This window comes from Rhinatrema bivittatum, chromosome 1 (genome assembly GCF_901001135.1).
Source record: "Rhinatrema bivittatum chromosome 1, aRhiBiv1.1, whole genome shotgun sequence".
NCBI classification, from domain to species: domain Eukaryota; kingdom Metazoa; phylum Chordata; class Amphibia; order Gymnophiona; family Rhinatrematidae; genus Rhinatrema; species Rhinatrema bivittatum.
Genome location: NC_042615.1, coordinates 624046289 through 624070151, shown reverse-complemented (window position 1 = coordinate 624070151; position 23863 = coordinate 624046289). Strand labels below are relative to the sequence as shown.

Sequence of the window (23863 nt, the reverse complement as noted above, 5' to 3'; positions counted from 1 at the left end):
AAGGGTGAGAGATGAGATGTGCTAGGTGGGGGTGGGGTGAAAGTGTGATGAAATATTGGGAAGGGAAGAGAGAAGGGAAATACTGGGCAGAGGGGGAGAGAGAGAGATGCACAGCAGGGGGAAATCAATATCAGAGATAGATGTAGGGGAGGAATCGAAGAAGATAGGAAAAAAAACAAGAAAATGAAAAGAAGGCCTTGGAAAAGTAATTAGAAGATAGATATGAGGAAGCAGAGGACAAGAGAGGACCAGTGTGATTAAAAAAAAAACATAAAATGTCCAGGCAACAAAGGTAGGAATAAAAACACATTGGGGTACATTTTAAAACACAGCACGCGCGTGTACTTTTGTTCGAGCATCAGGCGCGAACAAAAGTACGCTGGATTTTATAAGATACGCGCGGCTACGCGCGTATCTTATAAAATCCAGTCGGGGGCTTGGCACTCTGGCCAAGCCCCCGACAGTCCCTGTTTGCAAGCCCCATATGATTTTAAAATCTACCTCAGCATATAGTCTAGCTTCTCGGGGTTCCCATTTCATTTTTTGTTTGCACATTTCAAATTTGTGGTAACTTATTCCGTATTTGGTGAGGTTTTGTCTGTATTCTTCTAGCATGTACTGTAGTTTCTGTGTAGGGATCTATAACAACTTGGCTTGTTCTGTTTTCCTAATAGGACGGGGGTGACCAACTCTGGTCCTCGAGAGCCACAAACAGGCCAGGTTTTCAGGATATCCACAGTGCATATGCATGAGATAAATCTGCATGCATTGCTTCCATTGTATGCAGATTTATCTCATATATATATTCATTGTGGATATCCTGAAAACCAGGCCTGTTTGTGGCTCTTGACGACCGAAGTTGGCCACCCATGTTAAAGGAAGTATTGGTGTATTAGGGCCCGGGGTAATATTTACAGTGCTGCCTTTTTAAAGGAAGGTTTGTTCTTTTTTTGTGTGTCCTGAGAATTAGTGCTGTTTTGATATGGCAAGACTGCTATGATTGCACTGAGTGACTTATTCCATGATTTTGTATTTCACACTGTGCCTAGCAGTGGAGGGAGCTTGTGTTGCTGTTTTCTGAGGTGACACAAAAATGGAATACTTTTGTTGTATTGTGCGTTGTAAAGGGAAATGTCCTTGATCTGCTGTACACTCTTGGTTGGATAAGGGAGTGGGCGGGGTGTTTGTTTATAGAACTAGAGGTGCAGGATTTATATTGGGGTTCTTTTTTCACAAGATATAATAAGATAAAACGAAGATAAATGTGTTTAGCAATAAAGGACATGGACATGGACCTATGATTAATTATGACCCGAAGAGGCTATACATGATAAACAAATGAGTCAGTATGCCCACGGGTGTAATGATGGTCCCTTAAAAAGTTAAAAGAAGCAAAAAAAAAGTAAAAATTATATTGCACATTAAAAAGTAAAAAGTGAGTTTCATAACGTTTTCTAGTTGGATATTGTACTTGTTGTAACGAAAATTAACTGTTTATCTTTTTGTGAGGTTCTTTTTTCACCCCAGACTTTACCACCATTTAGGAGAATTGGTTAAATGATGCCCTCATATAATTGTAATGGTGGTTTAACTGAGTGGTTGAAAGTGGCAGGGGTTTCTTGATTGCGTAGGAAGCCTTTAGGACTTTTTCTTGTAGCGGCTTTATAGCTAATTCAGGGATGGGAAAATGTTCCTGCCTGTAAATAGCTGCAGGTGGTTTAGCTTTATCTTACACTTCGCAAGGATGATGATAGAGAGCATCTAATTGGCAGCTTGTCCTGTGCTTCAGAAATCCCTTGTTTTGGCCCCAGCAATATGTGAAGCAGTGCCCACCAGTGTTGCATGCAGAAGAAGGCGGAAGGCCATGGCTTTGGGGATATGTGTGATATGTAGACATGTTGCCCCCCCCCTTCCATATCTAATTTCACACCTCCCACCCCACCCCCCCCCCCACGAAAATTCCATAGTTCAGTTGTGCTTTGACAGGAAAAATAATTTCCCAGATTTGTTATAAATCTGCTACCAGTCAAGTATCATAGCATTTTCCCTGGTTATGGTGCTATTTAAAAGAGTAAATAACTGTTCTCCATTAACTTGTTCCAAGGCACTCATGATTATATCTGCCTATTATATTTCCTCTGTTTTCAAAAACCCTAACCTGCCAAGCCTTTCGTACGAGAGCTGTTTATTCCCTTTATCATTTTTGTAGCCCCGCTACCAGAACTGCGCACAGTACTCAAGGTGTGGGCTCATGATGGATTTTCTACCGAGGCAGTAAGGACATTTAACAGTGTGTTTTCCTATTCCTTTCCAAATAATTTCTAACATTCTGTATGCGTCTTTGGCTGCCGCTGTACACTGAGCGAAGGATTTCAGGGTCCTGTCAATAACGACTTCTTGAATAATAACTCCTAATTTTGAACCCAGCATTTTATGCCTACAGTTAAGATTATTTTTCCTTATGTGCATCACTTTCTGGTTGTTCACATTAAATTTAATCTGCCATTTAGATGCCAAGTTCCCCAGTCCTAACAATCTCCTGCATTTCTTCATAGTCTGCTTTTTTTTTTTAACTACTTTGAATAATTTTGCATCCTCTGCAGATCTGATTGGGTTACTCAGTGCTCCTTTTCCGAAACATTAATGAAATTGTTAAACACTGGTGCCAGCACAGATCCTTGGAGATCAGTAGTAGTTGGGTAGAAATGCTACCTTTTTATTGAGCTGACAAATGTTTAACAAGGGAAGCTTTCAGAACTAGTAAGGTAGTTTCCTTTAGCAAACTGTAATAATATAATATAGTCTGAGTATGCCTTGCAATAAAACTCATCAGTATTCTTTTCCAATTGTTTTTCTCTATTTAAAGTTGTAGTGTTAGTAAGCAATTCTTCAAAATGTAAACCTGCCTATTTCTTGTTTCTATTGCTGCTTAATTGACTCTTTCTTCCCAGCACTACATTTTTTTTCCCCTATCTTTTTTTTTCCCCTTGTGGCTTTTAAAAATGGTTTGTTTGTTTTTTTACACTCTTTTGAAATAAAAAAAAAAAAGGGTACTTTTATATCATGGGAACCACCCCTGCTTTTAAGAGCTTCCATTCCTGTCAGACCTGTCAGGGTGTATGTTAGCTGTAATCCACCAAGCACTTAGGATTGTGCGTACTAAAAATCCAATAAATAAAATTAATACTTTGCACGTGGCATTGGTGCTGCCCGAATGTGGTTCTGATGAGGCTCAGCGGAGCATCACTAGGATGTGGTTAGTTTCATAATGTTGGAAGCATCCAAATAAGAGAAACGTTAAAAAAAACCATCATCTTCTAACACCATAATAGATCCTCAGGAATGAATTATAAATCAGAATGATGAAAGGTGTTTGGAAAGAGAGGGGGAATAACTAACTGCCAGCTGAGTTATCTAAAATAAATATTTGCTGGTTTTGCTCCTTGAAGTATATTTGTAAACTAATATTGACTAATTCTTTTCTTGTCAGGCCTCGGAAGATTTTGAGTTCAGCAGGTTTGGATTCCATATGTCCAAATAAAAAAATAACAAAGACCTTCTTGGCCAGGGGCTCTTTTATATTTAATGGCTGTTTAATCCTTATAATAGGGCCTACTGCAAATCATTAGTATTTTCTGAATTAATAATTCATATAGATGGATGAAAAATATCTACTAGATAAATGAAGCTTGACAGACGTGCCGCAAATGCGCAGTAGAGAGCAACTCTACCGCGCATGCGCGGGCAGCACGTCGGTCAGAGCTTGCCAGTAACCACGAGCAGTAGCGGGAGCGGCGGCGGCGCACACGCGAGGGAGGGAGGGACCTCCCCCGGAGATCTTCTGTCTGCGCCATCCGAAGGGGTTGTGAATGAGGGGAGGGAGGAGGAAGTGACTGAGGGGAGGGGAGGAGGGAGGAGAGAGTGACGGAGGGGGAGAGGGAGGAGAGAGTGACTGAGGGGAGGGGGGGAGGGAGGAGAGAGTGACTGAGGGGAGGGGGGGAGAGAGTGACTGGGGGGAGGGGAGGGGGAGGGAGACTAGAGGGTGAGGGAGGAGAATGAAGGGAGGGAGGGGAGAATGAGGGATAAGGAAATGGACTAAAAAAAATGTTAATGTAGCCCGTTGTTATGGGCTTAACGGCTAGTATATAACATATAAAAACCATGCTCAACATAGGTGTGGCACATGTTAGAGTTCCAAAGGCCTAATACTGAGAAGGAATGGAAGAGCTGGAGGGACAGAGGGCCTAGGAAGGGGTGACTTGGAACAGCAGAGGAAAATAAGAACTTGGCGGTTAGCAGACCTGGAAGGGAGCATATGCAGGAGTGTAGGCCTTTGTGAGAAGGGGAGGAGTAGGATGCTCAGTACTGAGTGCAGGGCGACAGAGGATATGAATTGGGGGAGGGAGGGTGGAGGAGAAGCAGCAGCCAGTGTGTGCAGGGTGAAAGAAAAGTAGAGAAAGGAGTCTGGTAGAATGGCCAGAGGCCTAAGTCGGGTAAAGTAATGGTGAGGTGGTGAAAGAGTGTATGCAGGAGCAGTAGTTTGGTTTTGTTTGTTTTTTTAGACAAGTGAGTGCAGTTGCTGACTTGGTTGCCCTGTGTGTGCTCCCTTTTGTTTTTAACTCTCATCCCACAGCTTTCCATCTCCCCTCTACCTTTCTAGCCCTCCCCCTGTCACTCTCCGTTTTCCCCTCGGTATCCGTTTCTCTTTCCCACTGCAGCCCCGCACCCTGTATTTCCTTTGACTTCCGTGTCCCTCCCCCTGCAGTCCGTCTCCTGTCTCCTCTTTAGCTCCCACCCTGCTTCAAAGCCCTCCTCCTGCCTTTAGAACAGCGTCAGCAGAGAGCTCACAGGATGCTGCCCTCGCTGTCCATCCAGTCTGTCTTCTACCCACTCTAAATCACATGCAAGCGGATAGAGGAGGAGGAGGGGAAACTGCTTGTGGAGATAGTTATGTAGCACTGACTAAGCATCTGCTTAACCCTAGTATTTTGGTAATGTCCAGCATAGTTTTCAAGATGTGAAGTCGCCAGAGTGCAATTTTTATAACTTTTCCATCTCTTCACCTCCGCTGTCTCTCACCCCTTTATCTACCTGTCTCCATTGTCCCCTCTCTCATTTTTCATCTGCTTAATCTCTCCCTTCTGTCCTGTTTGTCTTCTCCCATCTCAACCTCCAGTCTCCTGTCTCTTCACATCCATGTACTCCTCACCATCTCTTTCCTGACCCTTTGTCTCCCATCTCTCACCCTTCCATTTTCCCATCCTCTCCCCTCTTTGCTTTCCCCACTCTCTCTACTATTCCTCCTCCCCCCCCCCCCCACCCACTCTTAGAGCTGTGGAATCTCATCCCCAGCAACTCACAGCTACCCCCACCTCCATTGCTCTTCCCCTCTCAAGTAACCCGCCCCTGTCAGTTTCAAAATTCACATGCTGAGTCTCCTGTGCTAATCAGACAGTAAGAATGCTATGTTGGCCCAAGAAAAGTTATCAGTGGGACCAGTACCACTACTAGAGCTCATCATTGAGGGGGGACTGCAGGCAGGGCTTCGGTAGGGTCGAGTACAGCAGTGCTTATTCGTCTTTTATTTGAACTATACAGAACAAACTTTCCAAAATTCTTATTCACTAGTGAGCGTGATTTAGTGGTTTTTGAGGCAAAAAACTGAAGCATTTTTGCATTGTTTCTTTAACAGCAGTCACATTCTAATTCTAACATTGAGGGTGAGGCAACTACAATGCTTTAAATGAGGTAGAGGCCAGAGTGAACACCTTAAAATGATGCTGAGCTAGGAAGTCCATAAAGAGAGAACCTCAGGTTTATAGTGTGAGAGAAGATACGTGTACACCGTGTATATATGTATGTGTGTGTGTGTGTGTATATATACACACACACACACAGTGTACACAAATCTTCTCTCACATATACATATATACACAGTGTACACGTATCTTCTCTCACACTATAAACCTGAGGTTCTCTCTTTATGGACTTCCTAGCTCAGCATCATTTTAAGGTGTTCACTCTAGCCTCTACCTCATTTAAAGCACACACACACATATACACATAGTTTATGCCATAAGCATAGAGTGTGCTGTAAAACTGTTTAAAAAACAGACAATTTTGCATCTCTCCCCCCCCCCCACCCCCACCCCACACACACTCATCAGATCTCTTGCAGGTCTTCTTTTCTTCCCATCAGTACTGTAAGTCAGTTGAAATGGAAAAGACCCTTCCTTGCTTCACTTGTGTATGATGTGTGCCAAGGATACGGGGTACATTCAGGACTGCATTAAGGGGGTGAGTTAACCAGGCAATCCCCCAGGGTGCTACACTGCCGATCTTACGCCTTGTGCAGGGGGAGGAGCCGGACGGAAGCTGGTGAGGTTTCAGCACCCTATTGGTTGGTGCCTCTGGGGATTGCCTGGTTAGCTCACTCCCGTAATCCAGTCCTGAATGTACCCTGCATGCTCCACAGGTGCTTTGTTACCAGAAATCTGCCGAAGAGCCGTTTGAAAAAGGAAAACTGTGTGCCTAGTTTTCTTCAAAAATTGCCTACCAAGTTTACATATACAAAAGCACTTGTATACCTTGCACCTAGTGTGCTTACTGCTGCCATAGAGGTAGATTTTAAAAGCATTGCTTGCACAAAAATGCTCACATATGCACATATATAGGTTGCATGCGAGCAACACAGATTTTAAAAAGCCACATAGTACGTGCGTATATACTGTAGCAGTGCGCAAGTCAAAAATAAGGTGGAAAAGGGGCGGGGCCAACAGTTATGCACGCAACTATTTTAAAACTGGAGTCTACAGTGCACATCAGCTTGTTATCCATGTAACTTTACTGCTGCTCTAAATGAGGAGCGAATCTGTTATGGCTTACAGGATAGTTTGAGAGGTCTAGGTCAACTTGGGGGCATGCAGGATAAAGAGCCAGAGGGTTTGGAAGACCTCGATATTAGCTGGGCAAACTGGTGGTCTAACTGGAAAAACTGGGCTATCCCTTGTGCAAGCATGTTTAAAAATCCACCTACATACAGGGGTAAACGCTGACAAAGTTCTGTGAATGACACATGCACTAGCTGTGCTTGCATAACCTCGTAAAATTAGGAGCATACTTATGTGCAGTTGGTGTATTTTAAAACACACATGCACACGATTTAAAATTACAGCGTATCTTTGCTCGTGTGTATGCATGTGTATGAGTGCTCACGTGTTCATTTTAGAATTAGCCTGAGCAAGATTAACTCTCTGGTACTAGAGTGCAGACTTCTTGGGCAGCATGTTCAGTGGCATGACTTGTTACGAGCAGTGAGGAAGAGCTCCTGCAGGTAAATTACTTGTTCTGGTTCTAGCCAAAATACGTGCTCTTTCACAGTATTTACTAGCATCTAAAATTAAATATATAGTTAAGTGATTCAAATGAACGCTTCTTAGTAATTCAGACAAAGCAGGATCTGATGTATGTTGCATGAGTTCTGTACTTGAACTTGCACTACATGTTGAAAAGTGATATGTCAGCTGGGCCTATGAGCATTTCAGAGGTAATACTCTCTCCCTGCTTCGCAGGTGCTAAGCCAGCTCAGCTTGTATTAGGCTATACCACCACCTAGTGGTGAGTGGTTAAAGCACAGCATTGTAGTCATGTTATTCTGCCTCATGCACGGTCCATGGGCCCACTGTGCTCTGACTCTCTTCTAGGTATTTCCAGCTCCCTGGGGATTGTTCACAACTAACATTTTCATTGGTTTTGAGGTCCTACTGTTTTTCGTAGATTTGTTCACTTTCCTGCATTCTATGAAAGGCATGGAATGTTGTGATCATTGTTGATAGAACACGATCAACGTGTGGCCCAATACCCACAGATCTTGGATACCAACCAGGTACTACTATAGGGTGTTCTAAACACTAATAACTTTATAGATCTTATGTAAATGTTATGGCCCAAAGCACTTTAAAGATGAGGAACATACGTTTTGTTACCCAAATATATGTTAACAGGACGAACAGCTTTAAGCCTTCTAGGTCCAAAAAGATAACATTTGACTTGATGATGTTGAGCTTTGACCCTGTGAACACAAGCTTACAGAGTCAGTCATGGGCAGTAAAGCTCTCTTAAGCTTGAGCCTAGTTTGTCTCTGAGTTTATTCTTGGGTCATCAATACACGTGGCTCCTTAAACAAGCTTTCAACTAACACCACCCACCCATCTCCCTCCTGTGAATCCATCTCCATGCCATCTGAATCCTTTCCATTTAACACCTCTTTCCTTCTTTTCCGCCATTTAGTTACTCTCTTACATGTTTTTCTTGCACGTCCACCTTCCGACAGTCTAGTATTTAATTTAACTAGCTTTCTTCTCCCGCCCCCCCCCCTCACTTCCTGTTATACTCTCCTGAACCTAATTTTCTCTCTTCTTTATTTTGCTGTCTTAATTATTCCCCTAGCTGTCTTATTTATTCCCAACCGTTACGTTGAATGTTTATACCCCTTTATAATAAGCTCAATGATCCAGGTAATCCGTTGAGTTGTACATAGTACTTGGTAAACCATTGACTTGTACATAGTTCTTAAGTTTTTACTTATATGATATCAATTTGTCCATATAACTTTTATGCCCCATATTATAATTGCTAAGTTAATTATTAACTGATAAGATGCTTGTATCTGTAATGCTCCTTTCTATTTGCACTGTTTCATTGTTAACCCTCCAGTTGTACTGTTTTCTATGAAAACCCTCTATTTGTACAGTGTTTCTTTGTAAACTGATATGATGTGCAAACGGCAATCAGTATACAAAAACCGTTAAAATAAAATAAATAAATAATACACATAAGGAAAGCACTGTTATATTGAAAATGGGCACTTTTACTGTAGTTTTATTTTGCGTGTATTTAAATAGTAAAAAATGTGACCAGATGTTTCTGAGCAGTGTTTCTCAAGCAGGTCCTTGAGTGCCCCCTTAACCACTAATGTTTTCAGAATGTCTACAGTGAACATGCACGAGATGTACTGTATGCAAATCTATCTCGTGCATATTTACGGTGGACATCCTGAAAAACAGATTGGCTAGGGTGTGTACTCCATGACTGGCTTGAGAAAAACACTATTTCTGAGAAACTGACAAAGGAGAGGGATGTTGAATATAGCTGGTGACCAAATACCCCATGGAGTGAAGAGAAAGAGAGGCTGGGCCATTAGGGACTATTGGCCATAGTGCTTGAGAGAAGAATGGAGTTACATGCATCAGAAGCAACCTAGTATGAAAGAGCAAGCAGAAGCCATCAGGCCCTTTTAATTTTTTGCTAGATTCTAGAGAGAGGAGTGGCAGCAAATAATGCCATTTAGAATAGGAAACAAAGATAGCCAATTAGTGATGAGTATTAAGAAAATAGCTTAGTTTTTCCAAAGCTCTCAGTTAATATATTAAGAAATGGGTGACAAAATATTGTCCTGTTATGATTGTTGGTTAATGATCAAGGAGGTAAAAATGCAATATTGTGCCTGCCCAGCACATGAATTGTTGAATGCACTAAGCCAGTGTTATGGTTTTGAGGTGTTGGAGTGGATTCTTGGGTACTGTGGTGATGGCCACTCCCACGGGGAGGAGCCCCGTGAGGAACCACAGAACCAGGCTAGACTCTATACACGCAGACACAGAGAATTAGTATTTATTATACAGCTTGGTGGTACTGCCCAGGGTCGGCAGCAGTGAAGTAACCCAGTAGAAATAGTCCAGGGGTCCTCAGCAGAGGAGCCCAGTTCCACGCTCAGGTAGTTGGTAGGCTGCACAAGATAGTAGAGAAGTCCTGGATGCAGAATCGCAGCGCTGAAGCTGAAGGTGAGACAGACTGACAAGGTTAGTTACTCACTGAAGTAGATAGCTGTATTGATGAAGATCCTGGCAGGCAGAAGTAGTTGAACTGTAGGCACCAAGGAAGGGAGAGCAGGCCCTCGAGGAGCGAGTACCCGGTATCCCAGATAGGTACCTGAAAGAAGCATAAGGGCCCCCGAAGAGCAGGTACCCAGGTTAGAGATGAATAACCCCGAAGGGCAGAGAGAGAGCTTCCCGCAGCAGCTAGGAAGCGGCAGAGCAGCTTAGACCGGAGGCATTCCAATCCTTGCTAACTCGGTTTGTTAGCAAACGAAGGGCAGGCTAAATATCCGGATGGCGTGATGTCACTCGGAGGGGATGCCCCCGAGGTTCCCGCCATGACGTGGATAAAGATGTGGGTGACATGCGCGCGCGCACCCTAGGAGGTCCTCAGGAAATCCATGGCGAACACTGTTGCTGTTCCGGGGACGCTGGAGAGAGCGTCATGAAGACACAACAGCAGCCATCTTCCCAAGGCTTGATGAGAGAGAAGGAAGAAAGGTGAGGCACAGAGGTCGAAGCCATCTGAGGCCGACGGACACAACAGCCAGCACCAACAGTATGCAGACAATATTTTATAGCATTTGAAAGCTCCCATTTCTTTTGTGCTTTATTAGATTAAAGTTTAAAAAAGCAGTTTTGTCTACAATTAATTTTCCTCTGTAATACCTTTCATAAAACATTGCCACATGGCATGCTGAACAGTGTGATGAAATGTTTATCTGCCTCTGAAAAGGGATTCTGGTCTGCAGCTCTCTGCTCCCTCCAGTTGCCCCTATGGAAAGACTGTGTCTTCGGCCTTCCTTGATCTTTCAAGTTTTAATTGAGAAACATGGCAACTCCTCTTTCCAATTAGCTCTTTATACTGCTTTATAGATTGTGGAAAGGCTGTATTTTCAATTGGAGCAAATAGTATTCTTAACTACATGTTCCTTTGCAGCCAGCATGTTTTTAGTTGAGATGATCACAGTTAATCCTTCCTATCCATCAGTCACAGATGCTGTGACTTTTAGTTCCACTGGCAACACAAAATCTTCATTGGACACTGGTGGGAGGACACCAGTGCTGTGGTTTGATGATACACTACTATCAGAGCATTTGCTTTGGGTTATCAACTTTTCCAGACAGTGCTTTAAGAGATAGTGAACTGATGCTTAATTAGGAAATGAATCCCTTAAGATCCAATGAATTTGACTCATCAGTACTTTGTACAGTACTTTAATGAAGACTTTGACTTAAAGGTCTCAGATAGCTTTTCTCTTTTACATACCTTGTGTTGCATCTACAAAAGATCGCTATTTTCCTGGCATTTCCTGCATTTTGCTGCTTTGCATTTCCCTACTTTGATTGTCTCTTAGATATGGTTAGCTCTACAGCTGTGTCATCTTGCAGTTAGAGTCCTCAGTTTCTCACAATCGGGCCGATACAGAACAGTGCGCTCTGGAGCGCACTGTTAACCCGCCATTGGACGCGCGTTTTCCCTTACCCCTTATTCAGTAAGGGGCCGAAAACGCACATCCAACCCACCGAACCTAATAGCGCCCTGCAAATGCATGTTGATGGCCCTATTAGGTATTTCCGCGTGATTCACAAAGCAAAATGTGCAGCCAAGCCGCACATTTTGCTTTCAGAAATTAGCGCCTACCCAAAGGTAGGCACTAATTTCTTCGGGTACTGGCACTAATTTCGGGTACTGGGACTGGCACTAATTTCTTCGGGTACTGGCACTAATTTCGGGTACTGGGACTGGCACTAATTTCTTCGGGTACTGGCACTAATTTCTTCGGGTACTGGGAAAGTGCACAGAAAGCAGTAAAAACTGCTTTTCTATGCACCCTCCGACTTAATATCATGGCGATATTAAGTCGGAGGTCCCGAAGGGTAAAAAAAGTAAAACAAAAAGAAAAAAAAAATTTGAAGTCGCCCACGGCTGTCGGGTCAAAAACTGGATGCTCAATTTTGCCAGCGCCAGCAAAATTGAGCGTCGGCTGTCAAACCCGCTGACAGCCGCCGCTCCGGGCCTGTTTCTACTGCAGGGCCTCATTTAAATTCAGAATCATGCACACAGGCGAGTGGGCGTTCGCCCGCTCTCCCGCGGACTTTACTGAATCGGCCCGAATGTCACAGTAACTACCTTTGTCCATGGCTTTCACTAATACATCTGAAAGTGCTTTGACTCTTTCAGCTCTGACCACATCGAATCAGCTCAGAACTTTTCTAGATTTGCTGGAGAAATTTCAACACATTTCCCCAACAAAACTGGGAAAAAGCTGAAAATTCCATCAAACTCATGTCAGCTTGACATTTGCCAGGTACAAAATTTACCTTTGAATTTCCCACATCTCTCTATCTGGTTTTTAGGTCATGGAAACTTGGGATAGCTGTTCTCCTATCTCCGAGTCATTCGTCTTTAATTGTAAACCGTTTTTATCAAATGGAGCCTTAGAAATGTGTGGAAATATTAAACAAAGTAAGGGATTTTTCTTATAGGGTTTGTGAGACTTTCCCTTTAAGCAAAGCAGATTAGTCCGTATGAGAAACAAAGGCAAAAAAAAGTCATTTTTGATGAAATGTCAGCTAAAAAGATGGCAAAGTAATATAGCACCCTCAAGAAAAGATGGATAGGAAAGAAATCTTATGCCTTAATCATGATGCTTTTCTCAAAGTGATGATACATATATTCTTCAATACTGGTTATGATTTTAAATTAAGAGGTTAGGTACTGCATGCATTTGCATGATTAAGTTACGCCCAATCTGTTTATATCCACAGGAGCCCAATAATAGCATCATTTGTATTTTATTTATTTATTTTTTAGACATTTTATATACTGTTTTTCCAAATGAAGATCACAACAGTTTACAAAAGTAACATTCATACTATAGATCAACACAACAGAGATTAATATAAATCTACTGTGATGTTCTAGTACACATTAACTAAGGTCTAAGACAGCATGCTAGTAGTACAGAAATTCTAGGTCATCAATTTTCACATAATAGTAAGTTGTCTTAAGATACTTAAAATCTCTTGTAACATATTATTCATTCGTCACTTATTATCTTTGTCCTTGATATTGTAGTTCTCAGCATTCTGACGTTTTTAAGTTAGGTTATATGCAGTTTTGAATAGCCAAATTTTGAACTCACGTTTAATTCTTTCTTTCTGGTATCGAACATAACACCTCAGGTAGAGAATTCCATAGCTTTGGGCTCACTAAGAAAACACACGATCTCTTATTTGCATCAGATGTGTATTCCATATTAGGCACAGTCAATAGTCCTTTATTTTGAGATCTTAGTGTTCGCTGCAGTGTGTATGGTTGTAGTGTTATGCCTATCAGACCAGGGTTACTGGATTGGATAATTTTTAATATTAGTGTTAATACTTTATAATAGATTCAGGATTGTACTGGCAGCCAGAGCAGCAATATTAGCAATGGTGTAATGTATCAAAATTCTTTGTTCCTAATAAAAGTCTTGCTGAGGCATTTTGTAATAACTAATGGTTTTAATAGACCTGCAGGGAGGCTGAGTAATATGGAGTTACAGTAGTCTGAGAAAATTAGAGTTTGTAAAACAGTACAGAAGTCCTCAAAAGTTAGTAAAGGTTTCAACCGATGTAGTATGCACAGCTTGGCATAGCCTGCATTAATTAATTTATGTGTTTTTCATTGTCAGGTTTTCATCTATCTGGATACCTAAGTCCTGTACTTGATCTATGGGGGTAATGAGAATATTACACAGGTCTAGAGGAGGAGGTTTAACTATAAAAAAAAATTTCTGCTTAACCAAATGATTTCAGTTTTTTTAGTGTTTAATTTTAGTTTAAATTGAGAGAGTTCTAGCTGTATTGCTTTCCTATATGTTGAGAGTGTCAATGTCTTATTTTCAAATGATTTAGCGAATGGTATGTAAAACCGTAAGTCATCAACATATAGGAAGAAGGAGATCCCTAAATCCGCCAGTAATTTACAAAGAGGGAGCATATAAATATTGAATAGTGTTGCAGAGAGTGCTGAACCTTGAGGGACACCTGTATCAATATGAAAGGTATCAGATATGTGGTTGCCCATTTTGACTTAGAATGTCCTATTAGAAAGGAAGAGAACCATTTGAGAATACTACCATCAATTCCAATTTTGTTCAGCTGATGGCATAACAGGGTATGATCCATGGTGTCTGTAAAATCAATTAGCACAAGAAAATAAGATGCATCATCATCAAACCAACGTAGGACAGAATCCATTAAAGAGATGAGTAAAGTCTCAGTTGAGTGATTTCTCCTAAATCCAAATTGGTTTGGGTATAGAATATCATAGTCTTCCAGTTGAGATAATACAGCTTTCTCAAGAACGTTTGAGAGAAAAGACAAGTTGAATATTAGACGATAGTTGTCCCAATCGTCAGTTCTACCAGTTTTTTATTTTTTAGGATTGGTTTTATCACAGCTTATTTTGCCCCATCTGGAACTAATCCTTCTAAGAGCGAATGACTGAATATGATTATGATTGTTGGAGTGATTACATTGTGTACTTGTTTCAAAGAACTAGCTGGAATTGGGTCACATGGGTGAATAGCAGGATTAATTTTAGTAATGATTTAACTAATTTCAAGATTATTTACTCTGTTAAATGTGGTCCATTTAGCCAGCCATTTGTTTCTTCAGGCTCTTTTGTTGGCGAGCAGGTGGGGAATTGCGTTTTCAACCTATTGATTTTATCTAAAAAAGAAGTGGAATATTCATTGCCAGCATTCTTTGAGAAGTCATAGTTTCTCAAGATGGAGGATGATGGTTCCTTGATTAAGTGTTTAACAACTTCAAAGAGCAATTTGGAATTAAATATTACCCCATGAATCTATTTAACATAGTAATTGTATTTTTGCTTTATTAATTAGTGAACAGTATTTTGTTAGGAGAGATTTTCCTAAGAATTCAGCAGATGGGCATTTCCGCCATTGTTTCTCATATTTTTTCAAGGTCTGTTTAGTGCATCTTAACTCATCATTGTACCTATTCTTTCAATCAATTTTCAATTTAAAAAGAAGCCATAAATTTAAAAAACTGTGTCCTGAAGATTACACACCTTGACATTAAATTTAGTGTGAGATCATAAGTTTTGATGTATTTCTGAAGTCTGGAGAGGTTCAGTTAAAGAAACACAATTGTGAGTAGTGTCACTAGAACTTGAGTTCTTCATGTCAATATTTGACAGCTTCTAAGAGGTAGGTTTGAAGAAGGAAAAAATAGATGTTTTACTCTCCCGTTGAAGTATATTGAAGTTGGCAAATGTTCAGAAGAAAGGTGGGAAAATAATGCCTACATTTTGGCCCAATAATACAGAAATGTCTATAGTGTATATTGGACACACAGCAGTACACAGGCACATGGTGGAACCTTGGCTGATCAAACGTGCTAATTCAACCATTTTTCTGTGTCCAGCCAAGTAAAGCATGAGAGAACTGATAAAATGCCAATGCCTAGACCCTCAAAAGTAGTAGTAGTCATGCTATAGTGTATCGAGTAGTATTTTAATAGATTTCTTTTTTACATTGTATTATAGAAGAAGCCCAGATATACAAGCAAAGGAAGAGCTATGGAAGCACATTCAGTGAGTAATACAATCATCGATATTCTAGTTTCATGTAAAGCCATGCTATGAGAATAAAATGTTATAGACAACCATAAAAAGATATATTTTAAAATGGATTGTCCCACATGCATCTTGCTGATTGATATGGTAATAGGCAGGAGTCTGTGTTGGAATGCGCCAAGGTCTGTCAAGGAATGATATATAGTTCAGTGAATTCAAGTGGTTGACTGTTTTGCGGTTGTTGTTGTTTTTAATGCATTTCCTCATTAATGTTATCCTCTTGTTAATCCTTTCCAGGAAGGAGCTTGTTGACCCATCAGGATTATCTGAAGAACAACTAAAAGAGATTCCATATATGAAAATAGAGTGAGTTTGTTCCCCATAGAAAGTGGTGGCTCTCTAGCTGCTGCTGCTCCCTGCCCTGTATGCTAAAATTTGCTTCCACAGGATTTTTTTGTCAGTTTTCATTTAGATGATTATTATTTTACATGTGTTTCAGGGTAAAATATTTGAAGCTAAAATGTTGTTAAATCTCTTTGCCATTACCATTTTTTTGTGTGCCCATATTGTGCTTTCATTAGGCTGTGGTCTATGTTGAGGCGTGGGAATGCTCACTTTGGGGTTGATGCAATAAAGTGCACTCAGCCTAGCACACGGGTCTACGCATGGTTGGGCACGCATTTTGGATGCGCTAGACTAGCACCCGATGCAATAAGGAGATTAGCGTGTCCAAAATGCACGCCCAAACAAATGGGTAGCCAATAGCGCCCATCACATCTAAATTCCATGTAGATGAGGCTGTTAGCTATTGCCCCTGTTGAAGAAAATTGCAGGGCACCCAATGCACACTTTTCTACATGGTGAATTTAACTCCATTCCAGGAGGTGGAGTAAAGTCAATTTGTGAGTCAAGGGCTCATGAGAAATAATAAAAAAAATAATTACAGTCCTCTGTGTATCCTCCGATTTAGTATCATTGTGACACTTAAATTTACTGCTTGTGGTGTTGAAAACCAAATGTATATTGACTTGATTAAAAAAAGAAATTCTTATGACCGCACAATTTAGACGCCCATAGCAAGGGGCACTTAGCTATGAGCGTCTTCAGTATCCTCAGCAAAATAAAGAAATCTGCCCAAGACGTGGGATAAAAACAGATGCTTGTATTGAGCACCCACTGAAATTGTGGGCACCCGGATGCTCAATTTTCCCCTAGCGCGCCCTTTTTTACACAGCCCTCATTTATATACTACATCGAATGCCATGGGGCTGTGGCTGCACACACGTTGGGCACTCGTATTGAGTGCCTGTTTTCTTAACGGGTCTTATTGCAACGGCCCTTTAGTATTCAGGCTCACAACATTCGGTTTTAGGGCTGTATGTCCAAAGAAACCCAATAACTACCTGTAGCCTCTCTCCTGGGTCCCTGCACCACAGTAAGGGTCACTAAGAGCTGCTGGGAGATGGAGCAACCCAGAACAGCTCCTTTGGTGTTGCAGAGTCTGGACAAAACTCACTATTCTGTGAGTTGCAAACTTGAGAAGGAATAGCAAAGCTTCCGGGCCCTTAGGCTTAGGACCTCTCCCGCAGCTTCAAATAATCACTCTCCTCTCAGTGACTGGTATTCCAATAGAAATAAACTTTACTGAATGTCTTCAGTTTTGATAATCTGACAGCATCTATGTTTCATAGGAGTTCAGTCCATGCAGTTACTTATGTTGCACTCCACAAGTTCAAAATCTAGGGTGCCTTTTAGCTTGTGGCCCATCTAGTTTTCCTAGTGGGCAGATCTTGGACATTTTCCTAACCTTGGGACAATCCCTTGTACCTGAAATCCAATGCATTTCTTGTGTTGATCTCTTCCAAATGAACATTCTCCTCCCTTTAGCCTCCTTGAACTTCTCAAGAAAACTACTGGCTGGGTACTCTCTTTTTTTTTCTCTTGATTGGCAGTACCAATCTCCTTGACTCTCCAAAAAATGATGGGCACCTGATTGGCACAGAGTACACTAATTAGATTAATTAGTGTAAAAAAATCCTTCTTCCTTGACAAAATTCACCACCAGCAAAATAAGGTTTCCAGATCCTCTTTTGGCAAACCCTCACTAGATAAAATACAAATTTTAAAAAACTACAAAGGGTAGAAAAGAAAATAGGAACAGGAAGCTTCAGACTTACTTCCCATTGCCTTATCTTCCAAAATGGGGGCTGTAAACTCATAGACCTGGGGTTTACAGCTCCTGCTCAATACACAGCAACAACTTAAGAATATGCCATACTGGGTCAGACCAAGAGTCCATCAAGCCCAGCATCCTGTTTCCAACAGTGGCCAATCTAAGTCACAAGTACCTGGCAAGTACCCAAACATTAGATAAGTCACAAGCTACTATTGCTTATTAATTAATAGCAGTTTATGGATTTTTCCTCTAGGAAACTTATCCAAACCTTGTTTTAAACCCAGTTACACTACCTGCTGTAACCACATCCTCTGGTAATGAATTCCAGAGCTTAACTATGTGCTGAGTGAAAAAGAATTTTCTTCAATTTGTTTTAAATGAGCCACTTGCTACCTATGTACCTTTTCCACTCACTCAGCTTCCTTAATTCGTCCTTTCTAGAATATTCTAGGGGTCAGTATGTTAAAAGCCTGAATGAACTATTGTGGTACAGCATATGGAGGAGTGCTTGGCAACATGGTTCAGTCTGCTACCCTATTCTTCCAAATACGATATGTCCTAACTTTGAAAGATACATTTACCTAGTGAGGATCCAATGCGGCTTACCACACTTTGGAAGAAAATATTCAAATCTAGGATTAAATATAATAAATTAGGCATCTAAGCAGAAAAAGCTGCTTTAAATTGAACATTGTAATGTGGCTTTCACTTTTACTGGTAAGGACGAGGAGAGTTTATGTAAAATGACAGAGTAGGCTTCTTACTGCTATCATAAGGTTCTGTGGAAAGTCTGGGTTTTTTTTTTGGATGTGTTAATGACTGGATTTATTTTTTTTTTGTTTGAATTGCATTCAGGACTCAGGGTGACCCCATCCGCATCCGGCATTCCCAGTCCCCTCGGAGCTTCCGCCAGTACAGGCGCTCTCAGTGTTCTGACGGCGAGAGGTCGGTTCTCTCCGAAGTAAAGTAAGCTGCACGTGTTGTTCCCGTCTTCATTTCTTTTAAGATCTTACCCTCCAGCAATAGGCACTGGCATTGCTATCACTCTCCCACAACAAAAGCTACTGGAGAACAGCTGACCCTCAACGCAGTATCGCATACAAATTGTCTTAAAATTAAGTGGATGAACAGGACTGAGTGCACTGCTAATGAAGCAGTAAATAGAATACTTTACCTTCTACTTCAGGCTCATAATTGATACCGATTGTAATTGTTTTTCATGCTCCCAACTTTTGATGGAAGTGGTGAAAAAAGATAAATTTATATAGGCCAAACTTCTGCCATTAGCAGCCTGAACAGGGCTGGTTTGAACATCTCCTTCCTTCGTGCCAGTACCTCTCTGTGATGCCAGGATGAGAAGAGAGCCCTTCTTCCTTCTTAGCCCAACCCGTTACAGCAATCTCAGTTCTCCTTACATAGTTTTTGCTGCTCTGGGAGGGGGGGGGTGGTAATTAAACCTGGTACACAGTCAATTCCTTCCCTCCCCCTTCCCCCTAATGTGGGAAAACTCTGGCTCTCCTTAGATTTGTTCAGGGGTAGGTACCTATGGTTCTCGAGTGCCGTAAGTCAGTCGGGTTTTCGGGATGTCGGCAATGAAAAATGCAGGAGGTACGTTTGCATGAAGTGGAGGCGGGGTCGTTCAGATCCATCTCGTGTGCGTATTCAGTGCGAATATCCTGAAAACCCACGCAGCGCTAGAGAATCAGGGTCGCTCACCCCTGTATAAAAACGCTGCTTCAGTAAATGGGGAAAATTGCTAGTGGGTGGGAGGAGGGGAAAAATGACATCTGGAAGCCCTAATTAAATAATTGAAACAGTCATATAGGGAAAAAGGGTAATCTGCAAAAAAAAAGAATTATTCTTTGCAGTGACAGTAAGAAAAAGCTGACCACAGTTCATATCTGATGACAATAAATTAGTAGCCTCAGTTCAAACCCCCCTGTTTAATATCATTTACTTGGATCCTCCTCCTTCATGGCCTTGCTGCCTTAGCTGAAAGCCTTTTATTTGCTTCTTGTTGTTTCTCTTATCTGTCTGGAGTGGATTGTAAGCTCCAAAGAATAGAGACTGCTTAGCTAAATAGCTATTTAGTCAAAAAGCCCACCCTCCCCAGAGACTGTTCCAAAAAGTGCATACTTTCACGTGCATTGAGTTGGAGATGTTTCCGCAGGCAGAGATAGGGTGGGGGAATTTAGTAATGCACATAGTTGCGCACTTTCAAAACTACGCATGTTATTTGAAAGGAGAAAAAGGAGGTGCAGATCTCTGCAGGTATTTTTTCCCTAGGCAGTTCTGAAAGAGAAACTGGTGAAACGTGCATGGGATTAAGTGCCCAATGTGTGTGTATGATTGTAAGTGATCACACCCTGTGGTTAACACTTAGGCATAAGTGATCCTAACACAGAAATATGAATTTAACCAGCCCATTAAAAATACAACATTCTGTTGTGCAGGATTGAGTCTTTAACGTAACATTTCATCTTTGTGCCATTCTGCTGTGTGGGCACGGCTAAGGCAGTATTACAAAGGACCCCTGGGGAAAGAGACATTGGCGTTGCTCACTATTAACACCAGAAGGGAGGTGTAGGGTTCACAGTCCTTGTCCAGGGTATTGCCACTGCCCATCTGGAAAGCAGAACAAAATAAGTGGCAAATCTAGCTTAATAAATGCAAACTTCAGAAATATAACTTAAAGCAACAGTCCAAGTATTGTATGTGATGTGTGCCGCCTTATTTTCCTGAAAAGTGACTGTAACCAAACAAAAAATAAACATTTCAAGTCATCGACGGTTCATTAAATGATCTCTCGTTAGCTGGTGTACAACATTTATTTACCATGGACTAAAGCTGGATAAGAGACGTGGCAATATTTCTCATTTTTGACAAGTGTTTCCTACTGATTAAATGGACTCCAATTAATTTCTTTGGCATAAGAGCAAAAACCAAGCAGCCTCAGAGTGAACCAGGAAGTGGAGTACTTAAAGACCAAAAGCCACCCAGGGAATTATACAATAATTAAAATATCAGACACTGTATTTTTTTTTGTCCGACAAGAGGGTGTGCCTCTGGCAATAAAAAGTTCCCAAATTAGGCATTAGCATGTGTGTGATCCAGTGCCTAGTTGGGTGGATTTTCCCAATTCTGTCTTATAGGCAGAGAAAACATTTCAAGTCTTCAGCAGTTTTGCAGCAGGTGCAGCTTAACTTGTCTGCATGGGCATCTGACCTAGAAGATACAAAGACATGCTAATGAGGATTAACACCTTTGATGAGCCCTATTTGCATCTCTTTGAATTGTTGGTTGCAGCAGGTTATTGAAAAAACAGCCCTTCAGCCAAACTCCCATCTGTGACCCAATCATTAGGCTGCAAATCCTGAAAGAGATTATTGAACTGCTCAGCTCCTCTGGGACTTTGCTCTCATTCCTGGGCTTTTGTAGCTGTGGATATCACACATGCTTGATACCGGTGTCAGGAGTTAAATCCTCCTCCTATAACATACAATCTCTCTCCCCTTCCCCCCCAGGAGACCTCTGTGTAGATTAGCATCACCAAGTCAAAAAAGCACAAAATAGAAGCCAACAGAAAACCACAACAGATCAAAACCATACAAGCTGCCAATGGTAACAATTATTTTATACACATAGACACACATACTATGGAGAATATTTTAACAAAAATATATTTCAGGGGCATTCATATTTCATTTCATTTATTCTTATAAAGCATTTTCCCAGCCTTAAAAATTAAGACTCCCTGAAGTGGGTACAAAGATTAAGAATACAATACAAAGCTATCAATTAAAAAAAAAAAAGTAAAAACACAAAACATGTCTTTAACACTACAGTTACATGTACATAATACCACAGTCCACCACTAGATATAATTACCAGCCAGGAAATGCCACCCACATCCATATATCATAAAGGAGAGATTATAAATAGTGATATAATTTTATCACAAGCCTCCTTCCAGTGATTTCATTAAGGAAAAGGATTTTTTTTTTTTTTTACTGTTCCACCCCAATCAGCAGCCTGCCTCTTTCTTTTCCCATCCCATGATTGTCCAATTGATCTTTGGGCTTCCACCCTACCCCAACTCTGTGCCCAGATGACCCCCAAGGGCTGTCAGGCATGTTTGGACAAGATGGAGAAGTTATTCGGCCCTAAGTGTTCGGATCCATCATCAGTATCGGAGTCCTTTATCCTGCTTGGAAAGGAAGTCCCAGCCTCAACCCCTTAAGGGTCGCCCCCGCTACCGCCCCTCGGTCCTGAGGTGGGAGCGGGGGACCAGGATTGTTCTTTGTCATCTTGTTCCCAGTCAGGTTCTTCTCCATCACCATCGGTTCCAGGCAACGACCGAGATGAACATTGAGAAAAGTCGAGGAAGCATCGCCATCGGTCATCTTCCTCCAAACCAGACTGTGGACAGGCATCGGCTGCATCAGTGCCTCCCACGAAGTGGTCTTTGGCATAAGAATCTATTCTCACCGATCTTTCTGACGCCTTTCATCGGCCTTCACTGACACCGGTGGAGGGCTCAGTGTCTCCCAGTGCTCCGGGGGACATTCTGATTCCACCGCCACCTCCTCCTCAAGCCGTTTTGTCATCAGCTGCCTTTGAGGAGGAGTTGGAGAGGCACGTGTGGTTGTCTGTTGGTTGGGCCCTGCAGGGCCTCAAACCTCCAGTTCCACCGGGACTGCCACGACCGCAGGAGCCGACTTCGCTGGTGCTTGCGCCTTTACTGGAGCAGCTGGATATGCTGCTCAGTGTCCTGCCAACGCAGCTGGTGACGATGCCCAAGCCCTTTCGCGGCTGAAGGGAGCATCGATGCTGCCACCACCAGTTCCCATTATGGTGAGTGATTCCTCGGATGAGGAAGGGCCATTGGGTTCGAGTGGTCCCTAAATCATGATGTAGCGAACCACATCCGTCGCTCGTGGGGTACCCCGGACATAAATCTCTTTGCTTCCTCGGAGAACAGGAATGTGGATCACTTCTGTTCCCTGGGCCGGATGAGCAGGGAATCAGTGGCGGATGCTTTTTCAATTCACTGGGGCACCGGGCTGCTACACACACACCCTCCCCTTCCGCTCATCTCAAAAACACTCCAAAAGCTCCAGCAGGACAGAGGTACCATGATCCTGATCACCCCCTTTTGGCCTCAACAAGTCTGGTTTCCACTTCTATGGAAGCTTGCCACGCAAACCCCCAATCCGGCTGGGGACTGCTCCAGACCTTCTTTCTCAGAGCCTGGGCATACTCCTCAAGAGCCCTGTCTGTCACGGCTTGGCTGTTGACCGGGTGACTGTACAGGCTCTGGGCCTTTCAGAGGGCATATCCCGAATCCTGCTGGAGTCCAGAAAACCCTCCTCGAAGAAATCCTACAATCTCAAGTGGAAGCGATTTTCTGATTGGTGTGTGGGGCATGGTCTCAATCCCTTCTCCTGTTCCCCACTGAAGCTTTTGAACTACCTGTTGTACCTCTCCGAGTCTGGTCTTATAGACCACATCGGTGAGGGTTCACCTAAGTGCCATTGGGGCATACCATCAGGGTAAGGATGGTGCCTCCATTTCCATCCATCTGCTTGTGGGGCGGTTCATGAGAGGCTTCCTACACTTTAAGCCCCCTCACGCGGCCTTCAGTAGTCTCCTGGGACCTCACCATTGTCCTGTCTTAGCTCATGAAAGCCCCATTCGAGCCATTGCAGTTCTGCGACCTGAAGTACCTATCCTGGAAGGTCATCTTCTTGATTGCGGTTACTTCTCCATGCAGAGTGAGTGAACTATAAGCTCTGGTGTCATACCACCCTTATACAAAATTTTGCTATAATAAGGTTCTGCGTATGCAACCAAAATTCCTTCCTAAGGTGTCACGGAGTTCCATCTTAATCAAGCCATTATGTTGCTTTCCTTTTTTCCAAAGCCGCACACTCACTGAAGTGAGTGGGCTCTGCACACCCTGGATTGTAAAAGAGCTCTGGCCTTTTACTTATAACGGACAGCACCTTACCGCCTATCCACCCACCTTTTTGTCTCTTTTGACAAAAACACATTGGGAGTCATGATATCTAAGCAGACCTTACCTCATTGGCTTGCAGATTGTATTTTCTTCTGCTATGCTTAAGCTTGCATACAGCTTGAAGGTCATGTCAAGGCTCATTCCATGCAGGTCATGTCAGTCTCGGTGACTTACTTGTGTGCAGTCCCTATTTATGAGAT

The 23863-nt window shown here is 42.2% G+C and overlaps 1 protein-coding gene across 6 annotated transcripts in view; it reads left to right on the top strand.

The window, feature by feature from the left end:
- Positions 1-23863, top strand: part of EPB41L4A (erythrocyte membrane protein band 4.1 like 4A) — a 726290-nt gene that overhangs the window by 685349 nt on the left and 17078 nt on the right. For all 6 annotated transcript variants that reach the window (XM_029571795.1, XM_029571770.1, XM_029571789.1 and 3 more), the window contains 3 exons: positions 15439-15486; positions 15766-15834; positions 18500-18610. In XM_029571795.1, the coding sequence (XP_029427655.1) occupies positions 15439-15486; positions 15766-15834; positions 18500-18610 (228 nt within the window). The remainder of the gene's footprint in view (positions 1-15438; positions 15487-15765; positions 15835-18499; positions 18611-23863) is intronic.